At 43.6% G+C, this 21,773-nt stretch overlaps 1 protein-coding gene across 7 annotated transcripts in view; it reads right to left on the bottom strand.

Moving 5' to 3' along the window:
• The window catches only part of plekha7b (pleckstrin homology domain containing, family A member 7b), a 170,730-nt gene that overhangs the window by 66,779 nt on the left and 82,178 nt on the right, over positions 1 to 21,773 (bottom strand). For all 7 annotated transcript variants that reach the window (XM_052462547.1, XM_052462552.1, XM_052462545.1 and 4 more), the window contains one exon: positions 2,797 to 2,917. In XM_052462547.1, the coding sequence (XP_052318507.1) occupies positions 2,797 to 2,917 (121 nt within the window). The remainder of the gene's footprint in view (positions 1 to 2,796; positions 2,918 to 21,773) is intronic.

Genomic DNA, 21,773 nt, shown 5'->3' with positions numbered 1-21,773 from the left:
ATTAGGTGTTACTGTATGACCATTCAGTCCCATGTTTATAGAGATCATTAGGTGTTACTGTATGACCATTCAGTCCCATGTTTATAGAGATCATTAGGTGTTACTATATGACCATTCAGTCCCATGTTTATAGAGATCATTAGGTGTTACTGTATGACCATTCAGTCCCATGTTTATAGAGATCATTAGGTGTTACTGTATGACCATTCAGCCCCATGTTTATAGAGATCATTAGGTGTTACTGTATGACCATTCAGTCCCATGTTTATAGAGATCATTAGGTGTTACTGTATGACCATTCAGTCCCATGTTTATAGAGATCATTAGGTGTTACTGTATGACCATTCAGTCCCATGTTTATAGAGATCATTAGGTGTTACTGTATGACCATTCAGTCCCATGTTTATAGAGATCATTAGGTGTTACTGTATGACCATTCAGTCCCATGTTTATAGAGATCATTAGGTGTTACTGTATGACCATTCAGTCCCATGTTTATAGAGATCATTAGGTGTTACTGTATGACCATTCAGTCCCATGTTTATAGAGATCATTAGGTGTTACTGTATGACCATTCAGTCCCATGTTTATAGAGATCATTAGGTGTTACTGTATGACCATTCAGTCCCATGTTTATAGTGATCATTAGGTGTTACTGTATGACCATTCAGTCCCATGTTTATAGAGATCATTAGGTGTTACTATATGACCATTCAGTCCCATGTTTATAGAGATCATTAGGTGTTACTGTATGACCATTCAGTCCCATGTTTATAGAGATCATTAGGTGTTACTGTATGACCATTCAGTCCCATGTTTATAGAGATCATTAGGTGTTACTGTATGACCATTCAGTCCCATGTTTATAGAGATCATTAGGTGTTACTGTATGACCATTCAGTCCCATGTTTATAGAGATCATTAGGTGTTACTGTATGTTTGATGATTAGATTAAGAACAACATTTCAATTTTGAGACTGGGGCCCACAAATGTTTGAAGTTAGTTATTTTAGTTATTAACGTTCTCCTTCGTGTTTCTTTCTCTTTTTCTCATTTGATTTCGCTTTAAACCTTCTAATTTCAGCAGCTCATTTGACAAGCAAGAACACTTCACCCAAATGGGAATACAGTATTATAATCATACATTAAGATTTGATTAGGCACAGTAGCATTCTTTCAAGGCCCACTGGTTTTCTCCCTCCTCTGAATCTCACAGATGATTTCAGATGAATGTTCAACTGAGCCAAATCAGATTGCACCCTAGCAACAGTTGAGTTCGGTTTCCATTGCAGGGGATCATTATATGCCATTTCCTCCTCCACAGCTGGCAAAAACATGCACTAATTACTGAAACTACTGTATGGCCAGCCAAACATGCAGAGCATTAGGAAATATACACAGTGTTTTTCAGGAGAACCGTCAAGAGAACAGCCTTATTTAAGTTTAGCAGATATTAGAAATCATTGTGTAGTCACATATTCACTGTACTGTGATTGGAAACTCAACGTTCCCCTTATTGTATACATAGATAGTGAATTTTAAAGCAAATCTATACTCTGCTTACCATTGAGAATGAGCAAGTGGTCATCGATAATGCCCTGTCTGCCACTCTGCTTGAAATGACTGACACCTCTGACAGCAGACAACACGTTGACATGAGGTCTGATGAGGTGCTGCTTCTAACACAGGTACAACAATCTTAGGAGAGCTACTTTCACAACCATAGAGGCACTGTTCTATAGGAATACTTACACGCCTACTGCAGTGCTTAGAGTCCCAGTCAAGTCAGTGTATGTGTTTGGGTGCTGTGTGTAGCTGAAGAGCGTTGTGTTACTATGATTGTGTTGATAGGTTGACTGGGGATTGATTGGTTTCAGACAGCTCATATGATGCTGACACAATGCTGTCTCACTCACAGGCCTGAAGCATTACTGAGACAGCCAGGAGGTCATTTTACAGCTAGCCAGGCAGGCAGGCGTGTGCTGCCTCAACACTCACTAACGTCAACACCCGTCAGTCAGACTGGAGAGGCGATAGTGAGTTGGCAGGTAGCCCTGTCATGCCACCCAGCATGGCCACCCCTCTCAGCCTGGGAGAGCTGGGCCACAGGGGAAGAAGGGAGAGGAGGCCGGCATGCTTTTTCTGGAAGCTGGAGAGAGTCAGATGTATGTGGCCTGGGAAGGGTCAAGGAAGAGCCACTAAATCACTTTACAGATGGGCAGCTAGGTGTCATGTGAGTACTGAACTGCCAATGTCCTGAAGATAGACCACAGCCATGTCAGTGGCAGAGCAGAGGAGACCACAGGGTCTGGAAGACAGCCTCACTGCCCTCATCTGCCCTCTGTGGAAGTATGATCCTTATAAGAAGGGGACATGGGCATTCTATGGAGTGTCACTTCCCCACCTGTCCCTTCAAAACATCCAATAGCAGCCGTTTCATCTTCTAATACTGTTCCTTTACTAAACCATTTGAGTAAAGCCTTTTATATGCACATAGTGAATCCATGGCCAACCACTGTGGAGGTTTAATTGAGTTTCACTGGGCTTGAAGAAAATCACTAACCTATTACAGTCTACAGCCATTAATCAAAATGAGAGTGTTCTGGAGGAGATTATACCAATTCTCCAGCATGAGCATTAACAGTCTCCCAGTACCCTTAAAAACAATATAAATTCAAACACTTTACACTGCAATCACTGGACCTAATTGCTGCAACACTGTTTTGGGATAGACCCAAACAAATGAAACACACTGAGAAGACAACACATGCTCATAAAAGAGCGGCGTTTTCTCACCTTTGACCCTGAGGTGACATCCACTGTTGATGAGGTCACAGCCTTGGAAGTCTGGCTGACCATGCTGGGGGGCCTCTGACTGGCCGGTGGCGGTGGCTTGGACATGCCCCGGGACTCTGTCCTGCAGGGGAGGCAGCACAGAAGGAAATCAATGACATAGACATGAGTGGTCATGCTAGTATCTCACCACCACCACCATTCCTCTGTAGTGGATCTGCATTAAAGGGAGCCAGGGTTAACTTAAGGGATGGGTTCTCAGAGAGGAAACGACAACTTCCTGCCACACGACCTGTCACAGCCAATGCAATTACAGCTATGTTAACAGGCAGGACTTTTTTTTGTAGCAGCCACTCAAGTAACATTTCGTCTGACACTGTCCCTGGGGCTGGCATGTCTTGTTTCATAAGAGGACATGTTATATGACAAATAACTTTTACACCTCCGCATAACCTCCAACACAATGACCCAGAGCAGAGATACCAGAGCTACAGCAGTCGAGCTTACTCATGATCAAATATCCACTCTCTCTTTTGCTCTCTTGCTCACACACACACACACACACACACACACACACACACACACACACACACACACACACACACACACACACACACACACACACACACACACACACACACACACACACACACACACACACACACACACACACACACACACACACACACACACACACACACTGTGTTGACCTCCAGACAAAAACTTCATCATATTTACATCCATTAGATAACTCACTCAGTCAGCAGAGACCACCCATGCTTTCCAAATTACACCTCACGTTTCCTCATGACATCATCACATTGTTACAGTCAGGAACTGTTTTTGTAAGAAATACAATCCGTTCCAGTTCACTGGCATAACATGAAAATCAACCAGCTTCTCTTATCTACAGATGTAGTATCTTAATTTTATCACTCTTTTGTTGCTGATAATTATACTTCCAAGCAGGAAATGCAAACGTATAGTGTATTCAAGGTTTAAACAGGCTTCTAAAGTTAGTAATTTCCACTTTAAAATGTCAGACTTGATTTGCCATAACCAAAAATGTATCAACCCCTACAAAAAATGTCCATGAATTATAATCCACATAATAATTAAAATTTCCTGTTGCTGCAGGATTATTTTCCTGTTGTAGCAAACTGGCTCAAATTAAGATCCTACATCTGTAACCAGGCTCTCCAAATATCTGGCCTCAAGTACAGCTACTCATAGTACATTCCATTACAATTTAAGGGCACCTAGGTGGTTGCTCCCTTAGGATAAAGCAGGAATCTGCTTTGCCCTGGAATGCCCAGGAATGACCCAGGTCACACTGTTACACAGATTGTAGTGAGCGTAAATGGCAAACCGCCTGGAAACTTCAGCAGGAAGAGGGATTATGGGAAATCTATGTTCCAAGAAGGCCATAAGGGCTTTCTCTTTGTAATAAGGTTCATTAGAACAGAGGAAAGTTAGCAATTAACGTGTCCTTCTATAATTAATAAACGTCCCCTTCGATAAAAACATAGTATTCCCGAGGGGCTGGGTAAACAAATAATGACATTAATTACAAATTAAGTACTGAGGCGTAACACAGCTCCTCCCATCTCCTGATGTCAGATTCAGACAAGTTACTGTAAAGGTTCACTGCTCCAGAAGTCAATATAACCCAATTACCAGCTGCAGAATCTCCAGAGCCTTTGTGATGAAGAACAAATGGGTCTGCTTGTGTTTACAAGTGGTTGTGAAAGTGTATCATTCATCACAGAGGTAGCTATGCCTAATCAGAGTGTATCATTCATCACAGAGATAGCTATGCCTAATCAGAGTGTATCATTCATCACAGAGGTAGCTATGCCTAATCAGAGTGTATCATTCATCACAGAGGTAGCTATGCCTAATCAGAGTGTATCATTCATCACAGAGGTAGCTATGCCTAATCAGAGTGTATAATTCATCACAGAGGTAGCTATGCCTAATCAGAGTGTATCATTCATCACAGAGGTAGCTACGCCTAATCAGAGTGTATCATTCATCACAGAGGTAGCTATGCCTAATCAGAGTGTATCATTCATCACAGAGGTAGCTATGCCTAATCAGAGTGTATCATTCATCACAGAGGTAGCTATGCCTAATCAGAGTGTACCATTCATCACAGAGGTAGCTATGCCTAATCAGAGTGTACCATTCATCACAGAGGCAGCTACGCCTAATCAGCGTGTATCATTCATCACAGAGGTAGCTACGCCTAATCAGAGTGTATAATTCATCACAGAGGTAGCTACGCCTAATCAGAGTGTATAATTCATCACAGAGGTAGCTATGCCTAATCAGAGTGTATAATTCATCACAGAGGTAGCTACGCCTAATCAGAGTGTATCATTCATCACAGAGGTAGCTATGCCTAATCAGAGTGTATAATTCATCACAGAGGTAGCTATGCCTAATCAGAGTGTATCATTCATCACAGAGGTAGCTATGCCTAATCAGAGTGTATAATTCATCACAGAGGTAGCTATGCCTAATCAGAGTGTATCATTCATCACAGAGGTAGCTATGCCTAATCAGAGTGTATCATTCATCACAGAGGTAGCTATGCCTAATCAGAGTGTATAATTCATCACAGAGGTAGCTATGCCTAATCAGAGTGTATCATTCATCACAGAGGTAGCTATGCCTAATCAGAGTGTATCATTCATCACAGAGGTAGCTATGCCTAATCAGAGTGTATCATTCATCACAGAGGTAGCTATGCCTAATCAGAGTGTATAATTCATCACAGAGGTAGCTATGCCTAATCAGAGTGTACCATTCATCACAGAGGTAGCTATGCCTAATCAGAGTGTATAATTCATCACAGAGGTAGCTATGCCTAATCAGAGTGTATCATTCATCACAGAGGTAGCTATGCCTAATCAGAGTGTATCATTCATCACAGAGGTAGCTATGCCTAATCAGAGTGTATAATTCATCACAGAGGTAGCTATGCCTAATCAGAGTGTATCATTCATCACAGAGGTAGCTATGCCTAATCAGTGTGTACCATTCATCACAGAGGTAGCTATGCCTAATCAGAGTGTATAATTCATCACAGAGGTAGCTACGCCTAATCAGAGTGTATAATTTATCACAGAGGTAGCTACGCCTAATCAGAGTGTATAATTCATCACAGAGGTAGCTATGCCTAATCAGAGTGTATCATTCATCACAGAGGTAGCTATGCCTAATCAGAGTGTATCATTCATCACAGAGGTAGCTATGCCTAATCAGAGTGTATAATTCATCACAGAGGTAGCTATGCCTAATCAGAGTGTATCATTCATCACAGAGGTAGCTATGCCTAATCAGAGTGTATCATTCATCACAGAGGTAGCTATGCCTAATCAGAGTGTATAATTCATCACAGAGGTAGCTATGCCTAATCAGAGTGTATCATTCATCACAGAGGTAGCTATGCCTAATCAGTGTGTACCATTCATCACAGAGGTAGCTATGCCTAATCAGAGTGTATCATTCATCACAGAGGTAGCTACGCCTAATCAGAGTGTATCATTCATCACAGAGGTAGCTATGCCTAATCAGAGTGTATCATTCATCACAGAGGTAGCTATGCCTAATCAGAGTGTACCATTCATCACAGAGGTAGCTACGCCTAATCAGAGTGTATCATTCATCACAGAGGTAGCTATGCCTAATCAGAGTGTATCATTCATCACAGAGGTAGCTATGCCTAATCAGAGTGTACCATTCATCACAGAGGTAGCTATGCCTAATCAGAGTGTATCATTCATCACAGAGGTAGCTATGCCTAATCAGTGTGTACCATTCATCACAGAGGTAGCTATGCCTAATCAGAGTGTATCATTCATCACAGAGGTAGCTACGCCTAATCAGAGTGTATCATTCATCACAGAGGTAGCTATGCCTAATCAGAGTGTATCATTCATCACAGAGGTAGCTATGCCTAATCAGAGTGTACCATTCATCACAGAGGTAGCTATGCCTAATCAGAGTGTATCATTCATCACAGAGGTAGCTATGCCTAATCAGTTTACTGCCAGTTTATATGGACGTGCTGCTCACACAACATTCTTGATAAGGTCATCCTCAGCTATTTACGGTAGGTTAATGGGCAAGAAGTCTGTGTGAGGATGGTACAATGTCTGCAGCCCGTTGAGACAGACATGTTAGTAGCTCCACTAGGAGGCCCTTCTTTACGTAGGTTTAAGGATAAAACGGTGTATTACATCTCTATCAGGCACTTTTCATTTGTTAGGTTATTTGTGGTTCTTTCCTTTTCATAGCAGATAGTGTAAAGAGGATGCTGAGTTCAGGACAAGAGGTGGCTGTGGGATCAGAGTTGCTTAGGGCTGAAATCGAAGATGTCTTACTGGCAGACCAACCTGTCTGTTAATTACACTATGCAGAGGATATGCCTGAAACTCAAACCCTCAAACTGACATGCACAGGGCTAGGAATGAACTTTGACATTTTCAAATGACATATATTACCTATGAGTAATTGACTGAGTAATTTCAGTACTCGCTAAGGGCACAGTTTTACTGAAATGATCCTCACCATAGTTTTTCTAGAATAGTGACAGTCATAGAATGATGTTAGGAGAGTGTCAGTAGCAGACTTTAAAGCCTTAGGGAGCAAGCTGAGGTCTGTCTGCACTGCTCAACCTTTTAAAAAAACCTCTCCATTGACCATGTGTCCCTGCCATGTCATTGGTGTGTTTGTGTGTGTAGCTTCACTCAGAGGTTCACTCCTCTGTGACACTCAGACAGCCATGACGCCTACACGGATGCTGGGCATCACTCAAAGAACTCACTGCAATCTGGAAATGAAGGCAGGGGCTGGGATGTTTAGAGAAAGCCAGTGGCTGTAGGTTCACTTCAAAGCAAGTACTCAAGAAGATTGAACTAAACTGAATACGCCTCATGTCCTCATTGTTATATTGTACAGATATGAGATTTCTGAAAAGTACCTCCTCTGGCATAATAGAGTGCTCTTCCTCAGTGTGTGCTCTTCCTCAGTGTAAGTGTGTGCTCTTCGTCAGTGTAAGTGTGTGCTCTTCCTCAGTGTAAGTGTGTGCTCTTCCTCAGTGTAAGTGTGTGCTCTTCCTCAGTGTAAGCGTGTGCTCTTCCTCAGTGTAAGCGTGTGCTCTTCCTCAGTGTTAGTGTGTGCGCTTCCTCTTCCTCAGTGTGTGCTCTTCCTCAGTGTGTGCTCTTCCTCAGTGTAAGTGTGTGCTCTTCCTCTTCCTCAATGTAAGTGTGTGCTCTTCCTCAGTGTAAGTGTGTGCTCTTCCTCAGTGTAAGTGTGTGCTCTTCCTCAGTGTGTGCTCTTCCTCAGTGTAAGTGTGTGCTCTTCCTCTTCCTAAGTGAGTGCTCTTCCTCAGTGTAAGTGTGTGCTCTTCCTCTTCCTCGGTGTGTGCTCTTCCTTAGTGTAAGTGTGTGCTCTTCCTCTTCCTCGGTGTGTGCTCTTCCTCAGTGTTTGCTCTTCCTCTGTGTAAGGGTGTGCTCTTCCTCAGTGTGTGCTCTTCCTCTTCCTCAGTGTGTGCTCTTCCTCAGTGTAAGTGTGTGCTCTTCCTCTTCCTCAGTGTGTGCTCTTCCTCAGTGTAAGTGTGTGCTCTTCCTCTTCCTCAGTGTGTGTGCTTCCTCTTCCTCTGTGTGTGCTCTTCCTCAGTGTAAGTGTGTGCTCTTCCTCTTCCTCAGTGTGTGCTCTTCCTCAGTGTAAGCATGTGCTCTTCCTCTTCCTCAGTGTGTGCTCTTCCTCGGTGTAAGTGTGTGCTCTTCCTCTTACTCAGTGTGTGCTCTTCCTCAGTGTAAGTGTGTGCTCGTCCTCTTCCTCCGTGTGTGCTCTTCCTACGTGTGTGCTCTTCCTCAGTGTAAGCGTGTGCCCTTCCTCTTCCTCAGTGTGTGCTCTTCCTCAGTGTAAGTGTGTGCCCTTCCTCCGTGTGTGCTCTTCCTCAGTGTAAGTGTGGGCTCTTCCTCAGTGTGTGCTCTTCCTCAGTGTTTGCTCTTCCTCGGTGTAAGGGTGTGCTCTTCCTCAGTGTGTGCTCTTCCTCTTCCTCAGTGTGTGCTCTTCCTCAGTGTAAGTGTGTGCTCTTCCTCTTCCTCAGTGTGTGCTCTTCCTCAGTGTAAGTGTGTGCTCTTCCTCTTCCTCAGTGTGTGCGCTTCCTCTTCCTCAGTGTGTGCTCTTCCTCAGTGTAAGTGTGTGCTCTTCCTCTTCCTCAGTGTGTGCTCTTCCTCAGTGTAAGCATGTGCTCTTCCTCTTCCTCAGTGTGTGCTCTTCCTCTTACTCAGTGTGTGCTCTTCCTCAGTGTAAGTGTGTGCTCGTCCTCTTCCTCCGTGTGTGCTCTTCCTCTTCCTCAGTGTGTGCTCTTCCTCAGTGTAAGCGTGTGCCCTTCCTCTTCCTCAGTGTGTGCTCTTCCTCAGTGTAAGCGTGTGCCCTTCCTCTTCCTCAGTGTGTGCTCTTCCTCAGTGTAAGCGTGGGCTCTTCCTCAGTGTGTGCTCTTCCTCAGTGTAAGTGTGGGCTCTTCCTCAGTGTGTGCTCTTCCTCAGTGTAAGTGTGTGCCCTTCCTCCGTGTGTGCTCTTCCTCTTCCTCAGTGTGTGCTCTTCCTCAGTGTGTGCTCTTCCTCAGTGTAAGTGTATGCTCTTCCTCAGTGTGTGCTCCTCCTCAGTGTAAGCGTGGGTTCTTCCTCTTCCTCAGTGTGTGCTCTTCCTCAGTGTAAGCGTGGGCTCTTCCTCTTCCTCAGTGTGTGCTCTTCCTCAGTGTAAGTGTGTGCTCTTCCTCAGTGTGTGCTCCTCCTCAGTGTAAGCGTGGGTTCTTCCTCTTCCTCAGTGTGTGCTCTTCCTCAGTGTAAGCGTGGGCTCTTCCTCTTCCCCAGTGTGTGCTCTTCCTCAGTGTAAGCATGTGCTCTTCCTCTTCCTCAGTGTGTGCTCTTCCTCGGTGTAAGTGTGTGCTCTTCCTCTTACTCAGTGTGTGCTCTTCCTCAGTGTGTGCTCTTCCTCAGTGTAAGTGTGTGCTCTTCCTATTCCTCAGTGTGTGCTCTTCCTCTTTCTCAGTGTAAGTGTATGCTCTTCCTCAGTGTGTGAACTTCCTCAGTGTAAGTGTGTGCTCTTCCTCTTCCTCAGTGTGTGCTCTTCCTCAGTGTAAGTGTGTGCTCTTCCTCAGTGTGTGCTCCTCCTCAGTGTAAGTGTGTGCTCTTCCTCAGTGTAAGTGTGTGCTCTTCCTCTTCCTCAGTGTGTGCTCTTCCTCAGTGTAAGTGTGTGCTCTTCCTCAGTGTGTGCTCCTCCTCAGTGTAAGTGTGTGCTCTTCCTCTTCCTCAGTGTGTGCTCTTCCTCAGTGTAAGTGTGTGCTCCTCCTCAGTGTAAGTGTGTGCTCTTCCTCAGTGTAAGTGTGTGCTCTTCCTCAGTGTAAGTGTGTGCTCTTCCTCAGTGTGTGCGCTTTCTCTTCCTCAGTGTGTGCTCTTCCTCTTCCTCAGTGGGTGCTCTTCCTCTTCCTCAGTGTGTGCTCTTCCTCAGTGTGTGCTCTTCCTCAGTGTAAGTGTGTGCTCTTCCTCAGTGTGTGCTCTTCCTCTTCCTCAGTGTGTGCTCTTCCTCAGTGTAAGTGTATGCTCTTCCTCTTCCTCAGTGTAAGTGTGTGCTCTTCCTCAGTGTGTGCTCTTCCTCAGTGTAAGTGTGTGCTCTTCCTCTTCCTCAGTGTGTGCTCTTCCTCAGTGTAAGTGTGTGCTCTTCCTCAGTGTGTGCTCTTTCTCTTCCTTGGTGTGTGCTCTTCCTCAGTGTGTGCTCTTCCTCTTCCCCAGTGTGTGCTCTTCCTCTTCCCCAGTGTGTGCTCTTCCACTTTCTCGGTGTGTGCTCTTCCTCTTCCTCAGTGTGTGCTCTTCCTCAGTGTAGGTGTATGCTCTTCCTCAGTGTAAGTGTGTGCTCTTCCTCAGTGTGTGCTCTTCCTCTTCCTCAGTGTGTGCTCTTCCTCAGTGTGTGCTCTTCCTCAGTGTAAGTGTGTGCTCTTCCTCTTCCTCCGTGTGTGCTCTTCCTCTTCCTCAGTGTGTGCTCTTCCTCAGTGTAAGCATGTGCTCTTCCTCAGTGTAAGTGTGTGCTCTTCCTCTTCCTCAGTGTGTGCTCTTCCTCTTCCTCAGTGTGTGCTCTTCCTCTTCCTCAGTGTGTGCTCTTCCTCAGTGTAAGCGTGTGCTCTTCCTCAGTGTAAGTGTGTGCTCTTCCTCTTCCTCAGTGTGTGCTCTTCCTCAGTGTAAGCGTGTGCTCTTCCTCAGTGTAAGTGTGTGCTCTTCCTCAGTGTAAGTGTGTGCTCTTCCTCAATGTGTGCTCTTTCTCTTCCTACACTAGGAAACCGTACTTGACTGCCCACTCCACCCCGACTGACACTGGACCCCTGCATTGTTCTGCCTGAACATGAAAGATGTTGTAACTAGTGTTTTTTCCTGTCGGACGTGCCATGTTCCTGTGCAGCTTTGGAAGAGGAGATGTATTGGGATGTTTGTACGGCCAGGGCAGGCTGGTGCAGGACATAAAAACACAGAGACACAGCCAAAGGCGAGGGACTGACCATGGAACTAAAATACAACTTTGTTCCAACTCTCTGGATCCCATCCAACATTTTTACAGCACATTTCCCTCTGCACCAAGGGGACCCTTGTTTCAATTGCAGCTCTCATGCTGTCTACCTCTGCTGTCTTTTGAAGCGTTCCCTGGGAAATCTGCTGTGGGATGTGGTGGAATAAAGTAGCAATATTTCACATCAGAGAGAGAGAGAGATCCAGGCCTGGGGCCATATAGGTTACCTACCACCTGAGAGGAATGGCCTCAGCAGCAGCCTACTCCCAGCAAACACTGCAAGCTGCAGCCCAAGTCCAGCCCAGTCTTAGCCCAGCCTCAGCAGCAGCCTACTCCCAGCACACACTGCAAGCTGCAGCCCAAGTCCAGCCCAGTCTTAGCCCAGCCTCAGCAGCAGCCTACTTCCAGCAAACACTGCAGGCTGCAGCCCAAGTCCAGCCCAGTCTTAGCCCAGCCTCAGCAGCAGCCTACTTCCAGCAAACACTGCAGGCTGCAGCCCAAGTCCAGCCCAGTCTTAGCCCAGCCTCAGCAGCAGCCTACTCCCAGCAAACACTGCAGGCTGTAGCCCAAGTCCAGCCCAGTCTTAGCCCAGCCTCAGCAGCAGCCTACTTCCAGCAAACACTGCAGGCTGCAGCCCAAGTCCAGCCCAGTCTTAGCCCAGCCTCAGCAGCAGCCTACTCCCAGCAAACACTGCAGGCTGCAGCCCAGGTCCAGCCCAGTCTTAGCCCAGCCTCAGCAGCAGCCTACTTCCAGCAAACACTGCAGGCTGCAGCCCAAGTCCAGCCCAGTCTTAGCCCAGCCTCAGCAGCAGCCTACTCCCAGCAAACACTGCAGGCTGCAGCCCAGGTCCAGCCCAGTCTTAGCCCAGCCTCAGCAGCAGCCTACTCCCAGCAAACACTGCAGGCTGCAGCCCAAGTCCAGCCCAGTCTTAGCCCAGCCTCAGCAGCAGCCTACTCCCAGCAAACGCTGCAGCCCAAGTCCAGCCCAGTCTTAGCCCAGCCTCAGCAGCAGCCTACTCCCAGCACACACTGCAGGCTGCAGCCCAAGTCCAGCCCAGTCTTAGCCCAGCCTCAGCAACAGTTCTACTACAGAGCAGGAATACAGCAGTGCAGGATCAGACCACAGAAAACCCAGATCTCTCCTCTGTGATAGCAACAGAGCACAAAGGAAGCGCATTGCAGGCCTCGTCATTCTATTCTTTCTATCTCAATCGTTTTATTTTTTTTATGGATTTGATAGTGCAAACCCACCTCGTGCTCTGGCATCTTCATTATATGACAAAAAGTCATTTTTAGCCGACTAATCATTTTCATAACATTCTGCATAAATAATACACCTACAGTCAGCTTGAAAGTCTCTAACCGGCCCGGGTAATAACTCTGCTTTGACAAATTATTCTAGTCAGAGGAGGACTCCCTGTTTTCTGCTGTGTGTTTTTCTCTCTCCTGGAGAGTAAATTATTCAGAAGGTTTCTATCTTTCTCTTTCTCCCTCTCTCCCGCTCTCTCTCTCACGCTTTCTCTCTCTCTGTGTCTCCCTTTTCTCCTCTCTCTGTCTGTAGTGTACAGTATAGAGTGGGTTGCTGTCTGGCTGAGTCAGGCTGTGTTTTGGAGGGCAATACTGTATGAAGAGCTTGAAGACGCACTCAGGTCAAATAATCACCTCATCCTGACCCAGGAGGCTTTAAAATCTTGATCAATATACCGTATCTGTTCAGGCTTTAACATTCTGATCAATATACCGTATCTGTTCAGACTTTAACATTCTGATCAATATACCGTATCTGTTCAGGCTTTAACATTCTGATCAATATACCGTATCTGTTCAGGCTTTAACATTCGGATCAATATACCGTATCTGTTCAGACTTTAACATTCTGATCAATATACCGTATCTGTTCAGGCTTTAACATTCTGATCAATATACCGTATCTGTTCAGGCTTTAACATTCTGATCAATATACCGTATCTGTTCAGGCTTTAACATTCTGATCAATATACCGTATCTGTTCAGGCTTTAACATTCTGATCAATATACCGTATCTGTTCAGGCTTTAACATTCTGATCAATATACCGTATCTGTTCAGGCTTTAACATTCTGATCAATATACCGTATCTGTTCAGGCTTTAACATTCTGATCAATATACCGTATCTGTTCAGGCTTTAACATTCTGATCAATATACCGTATCTGTTCAGGCTTTAACATTCTGATCAATATACCGTATCTGTTCAGGCTTTAACATTCTGATCAATATACCGTATCTGTTCAGGCTTTAACATTCTGATCAATATACCGTATCTGTTCAGGCTTTAACATTCTGATCAATACACTGTATCTGTTCAGGCTTTAACATTCTGATCAATACACTGTATCTGTTCCGCCCAAGGTCCGCTCACCTCTAGTCCAAAAGGATTTCACCTCTAGTCTAGTCTAATAGGATTTCACCTCTAGTCTAGTCCAATAAGATTTCACCTCTAGTCTAGTCCAATAGGATTTCATCTCTAGTCCAATAGGATTTCACGTCTAGTCCAGTCTAATAGGATTTCACGTCAAGTCTAGTCTAATAGGAATTCACCTCTAGTCTAGTCTAATAGGAATTCACCTCAAGTCCAATAGGATTTCACCTCAAGTCCTATAGGATTTCGCCTCAAGTCCTATAGGATTTCACCTCTATTCTAGTAGCGTTTCACCTCCATTCTAGTAGGGTTTCACCTCTAGTCGAGTCGAATAGGATTTCACCTCTAGTCTAGTCCAATATGATTTCACCTCTAGTCCAATAGGATTTCACATCTAATAGGATTTCATGTCACGTCTAGTCTAATAGGAATTCACCTCTAGTCTAGTCTAATACGAATTCACCTCTAGTCTAGTCTAATAAGAATTCACCTCAAGTCCAATAGGATTTAACCTCAAGTCCAATAGGATTTCACCTCTAGTCCAATAAGACTTCACCTCAAGTCCAATAGGATTTCACCTCTAGTCCAATAGGATTTCATGTCAAGTCTAATAGGAATTCACCTCTAGTCTAGTCTAATACGAATTCACCTCTAGTCTAGTCTAATACGAATTCACATCTAGTCTAATAGGATTTCACATCTAGTCTAATAGGATTTCACATCTTGTTTAGTCTAATAGGATTTCACATCTAGTCTAATAGGATTTCACATCTTGTCTAGTCTAATAGGATTTCAATTCTAGTCTTGTCCAATAGGATTTGTCCTCTAGTTTAGTTCAATAGGATTTCCCCTCTAGTCTAGTCCAGTAGGATTTCACTCACCTCTAGTCTAATCCAATAGGATTTCACCTCCAGTCGAATAGGATTTCACCTCCAGTCTAATAGGATTTCACCTCCAGTCTAATAGGATTTCACCTCCAGTCTAATAGGATTTCACCTCCAGTCTATTAGGATTTCACCTCCAGTCTATTAGGATTTCACCTCCAGTCTAATAGGATTTCACCTCCAGTCTAATAGGATTTCACCTCCAGTCTAATAGGATTTCACCTCCAGTCTAATAGGATTTCACCTCCAGTCTAATAGGATTTCACCTCCAGTCTAATAGGATTTCACCTCCAGTCTAATAGGATTTCACCTCCAGTCTAATAGGATTTCACCTCTAGTCTAGTCTAATACGAATTCACCTCTAGTCTAGTCTAATAAGAATTCACCTCAAGTCCAATAGGATTTAACCTCAAGTCCAATAGGATTTCACCTCTAGTCCAATAAGACTTCACCTCAAGTCCAATAGGATTTCACCTCTAGTCCAATAGGATTTCATGTCAAGTCTAATAGGAATTCACCTCTAGTCTAGTCTAATACGAATTCACCTCTAGTCTAGTCTAATACGAATTCACATCTAGTCTAATAGGATTTCACATCTAGTCTAATAGGATTTCACATCTTGTTTAGTCTAATAGGATTTCACATCTAGTCTAATAGGATTTCACATCTTGTCTAGTCTAATAGGATTTCAATTCTAGTCTTGTCCAATAGGATTTGTCCTCTAGTTTAGTTCAATAGGATTTCCCCTCTAGTCTAGTCCAGTAGGATTTCACTCACCTCTAGTCTAATCCAATAGGATTTCACCTCCAGTCGAATAGGATTTCACCTCCAGTCTAATAGGATTTCACCTCCAGTCTAATAGGATTTCACCTCCAGTCTAATAGGATTTCACCTCCAGTCTATTAGGATTTCACCTCCAGTCTATTAGGATTTCACCTCCAGTCTAATAGGATTTCACCTCCAGTCTAATAGGATTTCACCTCCAGTCTAATAGGATTTCACCTCCAGTCTAATAGGATTTCACCTCCAGTCTAATAGGATTTCACCTCCAGTCTAATAGGATTTCACCTCCAGTCTAATAGGATTTCACCTCCAGTCTAATAGGATTTCACCTCCAGTCTAATAGGATTTCACCTCCAGTCTAATAGGATTTCACCTCCAGTCTAATAGGATTTCACCTCCAGTCTATTAGGATTTCACCTCCAGTCTAATAGGATTTCACCTCCAGTCTAATAGGATTTCACCTCCAGTCTAATAGGGTTTCACATCTAGTCTAGTCTAATAGGATTTATCCTCTAGTCTAGTTCAATAGGATTTCACCTCTAGTCTAGTCCACTAGGATTTATCCTCTAGTCTAGTTCAATAGGATTTCACCTCTAGTCTAGTTCAATAGGATTTCAGTTCTAGTCTAGTTCAATAGGATTTCCTCTCTATTCTAGTCCGGTAGGATTTCACTCACCTCTACTCTAATAGGATTTCAATGCCTTATGATTTATCCCATCACAGAAGGCATAACAGAGTGTTTACATTACAAACCAGCACATCAGATAAGGAGCTATGTGAGTTTAGCATGCAGTTAGTCAATGTTTACTGTGAAAGGCAGCAACATCAAGAAAGTTTGAAAAGTGTCATTCACTGAGAAGAAAATCGAATAAATTGTTCCTTGAACTTCAAGCACAAAGCGAAAAGTAAAGTGAGATTCACTGAGGAGCAATCGAATAAATCTTTTCATCCTTCAAGCACAAGCGTCTATGCAACACAACTCACAGGAGAGAGATACAGCTTGTTCAGTCCCCAGAGAATGCACCAGAATGTATCTAGCCTATAAGTCACACAACATGACTATGCAATATTCAAATCAAACGTTATTCGTCACATGCGCCGAATATAACAGCTGTAAACTGTATTGTGAAATGCTTCCTTAAGAGTGCTGTCCCAAACAGGCAGTTAAAAAGTTTCTTAACAAAGAGAAAAAATAAAAAGCAACACAATAAAATAACAATAACGAGGCTATATATATATATAAAATAAAGTGGTGACGTAACTGGCCTAAGACACTGAATAAGTATTTGGATTAAATGTCAGGAATTGTGAAAAACCTAATCTGTATATATATTTATACAGTGGGTCAAAAAAGTATTTAGTCAGCCACCAATTGTGCAAGTTCTCCCACTTACAAAGATGAGAGAGGCCTGTAATTTTCATCATACATACACTTCAACTATGACAGACAAAATTAGAAGAAAAAAAGTACAGAAAATCACATTGTAGGATTATTTATGAATTTATTTGCAAATTGTGGTGGAAAATAAGTATTTGGTCAATAACAAAAGTTTATCTCAATACTTTGTTATATACCCTTTGTTGGCAATGACAGAGGTCAATCGTTTTCTGTAAGTCTTTACAAGGTTTTCACACACTGTTGCTGGTATTTTGGCCTATTCCTCCATGCAGATCTCCTCTAGAGCAGTGATGTTTTGGGGCTGTTGCTGGGTAACACAGACTTTCAACTCCCTCCAAAGATTCTCGATGGGGTTGAGATCTGGAGACTGGCTAGGCCACTCCAGGACCTTGAAATGCTTCTTACAAAGCCACTCCTTCGTTGCCCGGGCAGTGTGTTTGGGATCATTGTCATGCTGAAAGACCCAGCCACGTTTCATCTTCAATGCCCTTGCTGATGGAAGGAGGTTTTCACTCAAAATCTCACGATACATGGCCCCATTCATTCTTTTCTTTACACGGATCAGTTGTCCTGGTCCCTTTGCAGAAAAACTGCCCCAAAGCATGATGTTTCCACCCCCATGCTTCACAGTAGGTATGGTGTTCTTTGGATGCAACTCAGCATTCTTTGTCCTCCAAACACGACGAGTTGAGTTTTTACCAAAAAGTTATATTTTGGTTTCATCTGACCATATGACATTCTCCCAATCTTCTTCTGGATCATCCAAATGCTCTCTAGCAAACTTCAGACGGGCCTGGACATGTACTGGCTTAAGCAGGGGGACATGTCTGGCACTGCAGGATTTGAGTCCCTGGCGGCATAGTGTGTTACTGATGGTAGGCTTTGTTACTTTGGTCCAATCTCTCTGCAGGTCATGCACTAGGTCCCCCCCGTGTGGTTCTTGTGATCATTTTGACCCCACGGGGTGAGATCTTGCGTGGAGCCCCAGATCGAGGGAGATTATCAGTGGTCTTGTATGTCTTCCATTTCCTAATAATTGCTCCCACAGTTGATTTCTTCAAACCATGCTGCTTACCTATTGCAGATTCAGTCTTCCCAGCCTGGTGCAGGTCTACAATTTTGTTTCTGGTGTCCTTTGACAGCTCTTTGGTCTTGGCCATAGTGGAGTTTGGAGTGTGACTGTTTGAGGTTGTGGACAGGTGTCTTTTATACTGATAACACGTTCAAACAGGTGCCATTAATACAGGTAACGAGTGGAGGACAGAAGAGCCTCTTAAAGAAGAAGTTACAGGTCTGTGAGAGCCAGAAATCTTGCTTGATTGTAGGTGACCAAATACTTATTTTCCACCATAATTTGCAAAGAAATTCATTAAAAATCTTACAATGTGATTTTCTGGATTTTTTTTCTCATTTTGTCTGTCATAGTTGAAGTGTACCTATGATGAAAATTACAGGCCTCTCTCATCTTTTTAAGTGGGAGAACTTGCACAATTGGTGGCTGACTAAATACTTTTTTGACCCACTGTATAAATATATATACAGATGAGGTTTTTCACAATTCCTGACATTTAATCCGAATAAAAAATGTTGTGTCTTAGGCCAGTTACGTCACCACTTCATTTTAAGAGTGTGAAATGTCAGAATAATAGTAGAGAGAATGATTAAATTCTGCTTTTATTTCTTTCATCACATTCCCAATGGGTCAGAAGTTTACATGCACTCAATTATTATTTGGTAGCATTGCCTTTAAATTGTTTAACTTGGGTCAAACGTTTCGGGTAGCCTTCCACACGCTTCTCACAGTAAGTTGGGTGAATTTTGCCCCATTCCTCCTGACAGAGATGGTGTAACGGAGTCAGGTTTTTAGGTCTCCTTGCTCGCACACACTTTTTCAGTTCTGCCCACACATTTTCCATAGGATTGAGGTCAGGGCTTTGTGACGGCCACTCCAATACCTTGACTTTGTTGTCCTTAAGCCATTTTGCCACAACTTTAGAAGTATGCTTGGGGTCATTGTCCATTGGGAAGACCCATTTGCGACCAAGCTTTAACTTCCCGACTGATGTCTTGAGATGTTGCTTCAATATATCCACATAATTTTCCTTTCTCATGTTGCCATCTATTTTGTGAAGTGCACCAGTCCCTCCTGCAGCAAAGCACCCCCACAACATGATGCTGCCACCCCCGTGCTTCATGGATGGGATGGTGTTCATCGGCTTGCAAGCCTCCCCCTTTCTCCTCCAATCATAACAATGGTCATTACAGCCAAACAGTTATTTTTTGTTTCATCAGACCTGAGGACATTTCCTCTGATATACCAGAGGATATCAAGCAAAAAGTCACTGAGTTTGAAGGTAGGCCTTGAAATACATCCACAGGTACACCTCCAATTAACTCAAATTATGTCAATTAGCATATCAGAATATTCTAAAGCCATGACATCATTTTCGGGAATGTTCCAAGCTGTTTAAAGGCACAGTCAACTTCTTCTATGTAAACTTCTGACCCACTGAAATTGTGATACAGTGAATTATAAGTGAAATCATCTCTCTGTGAACAATTATTAGAAAAGTTAATTGTGTCGGGGCGGCAGGGTAGCCTAGTGGTTAAAATAAAAAACAAAGTAGATGTCCTAACCTACTTGCCAAAACTATTCGTTTTTTAACAAGAAATTTGTGGAGTGGTTGAAAAAAATGATTTAATGATTCCAACCTAAGTGTACGTAAACTTCCAACTGTATAATATTATGATCCTGTCACTGAGTCTGTCAGCACTGAGTGTGCTTGCCGGTCCATCCTGTACCCATCCTACTCCCCAGAGGGAATACTGGAGGGAACCTACTTCGCCATCCATGTCTGGGTCTCAGCATGGGTGACATCCACACCCTGGCTACCACAGCAACCAACTGCAACAATCTGCCCTGGGTGTCTGTTTTGGCTATGCAGGCCAGAGCGAAGGCATCATCATTGCATAACACACACGCTTCCCCCTGGGTGCATCAGTACCCCAGCTGTTACGATGCTCTATTTCCACAACTAAAGTATGACTGGGAGGAAGGGATAGAGAGAAGTAAAACAAGTTGGCCGTAGTATAAATAGCAGCCAGCAGAGTGTCAAGGGGCTTCATAAGTCCTGTTACTTTAGCTTATTCTACCCCTGCACACCACAGGCATTCAATACACTTTAAAAGAGGAAAAAGAGGAATGCCAAGAGGGTGATATTTCTCTTAATAGACTGGCTGTGAGATAGAAACTCTATAGCCTACCATACACCCCCTACTCACTGGCTTTGGTAGTGGTAGAGTCCATCAGCATACAGTGTGGGGCAGGGATGTACCACTGAATAGGTGGCATGGGGTGAGAGGTCAAGGGTGTGCCACTTTGGTGGCAGTGAACTCTGGGATAATAACCTCCCCCAGTGTTTCTCTGTGACGACGTGTGTGTGTGTGTGTGTGTGTGTGTGTGTGTGTGTGTGTGTGTGTGTGTGTGTGTGTGTGTGTGTGTGTGTGTGTGTGTGTGTGTGTGTGTGTGTGTGTGTGTGTGTGTGTGTGTGTGTGTGTGTGTGTGTGTGTGTGTACAGTGAAAGTAGCCCCGGCTGTCTCTAATGAGGGGTATCAATCAGGCCGTGCCAAGAGCATTGGGCTTGTCTCCTACTTGTGAGAGATGGGCTTGATGGGCCTCTGTGATATTCCCTTAATGCTCCAAGCATTTTCAAATATATGATTAATGTCATAGCTGCATGATTTCACTGTACTGGAAAGAAGTCTACTGTATGGTTGACTTGGAGTGGAGGGTTATGATGATGACAGCATTTTAAGGACTGATGATAATGTGACATGAATCAACAGTAAACTATGACAATTTACAGAGGACATTAATCATGCTATTTCATTTCATTCGTCACATATTCCTGTGGGAAGAGCATGAGTATAATGCTATTCTAAGCATGGCTGGTCTACTGAGCTTTGATCTGGTATTAGATAGTAAAATAATAATTCTGGTCACGATGGCAACACCCACCCGTAGCACGCACTCCAGAAGGTGTATCTCACTGATCATCCCTAAAGCAAACACCTCATTTGGCCGCCTTTCGTTCCAGTTCTCTGCTGCCTGTGACTGGAACGAATTGCAAAAATCGCTGAAGTTGGAGACTTTTATCTCCCTCACCAACTTCAAACATCTGCTATCTGAGCAGCTAACCGATCGGTGCAGCTGTACATAGTCTATCGGTAAATAGCCCACCCAATTTACCTACCTCATCCCCATACTGTTTATATTTATTTACTTTTCTGCTCTTTTGCACACCAGTATCTCTACCTGTACATGACCATCTGATCATTTATCACTCCAGTGTTAATCTGCAAAATTGTAATTATTCACCTACCTCCTCATGCCTTTTGCACACAATGTATATAGACTCTCTTTTTTTCTTTTTTTCTACTGTGTTATTGACTTGTTCATTGTTTACTCCATGTGTAACTCTGTGTTGCCTGTTCACACTGCTATGCTTTATCTTGGCCAGGTCGCAGTTGTAAATGAGAACTTGTTCTCAACAAGCTTACCTGGTTAAATAAAGGTCAAATATAAATAAATAAAAATGTATCATGAAACGTTAACATGAAAGTCATGGTACAGATGTAGGATCTTAATTTGGCCTACACTGTCACAACAAAATCATCCTGCAGCCACAGGATTTTTCTTGTTTAGTCCATAATGTTGCTTGATCGGTGGTTAGGCTATTAACTGGCCAAAAGTTGGCTACATGAAAGTGTAATACTGTTAATATAACCTTGTGTGGGTTTTCAGTGAATTTATGTAAATCGCAAAGCTCATCTGCATTTCACAGCAACAAAACAGGACAATTCTCAGCAACAAAAGAATCAGGAATGTCATGCCATGTTTTAGAGACACTTACAAGCAAGCTCTACAACGCTACAACTT

Source organism: Oncorhynchus keta, chromosome 14 (genome assembly GCF_023373465.1).
Source record: "Oncorhynchus keta strain PuntledgeMale-10-30-2019 chromosome 14, Oket_V2, whole genome shotgun sequence".
NCBI classification, from domain to species: Eukaryota; Metazoa; Chordata; class Actinopteri; order Salmoniformes; family Salmonidae; genus Oncorhynchus; species Oncorhynchus keta.
Note: the sequence above shows the minus strand (reverse complement) of the source record. Positions and strands in the feature narration are given on the sequence as shown.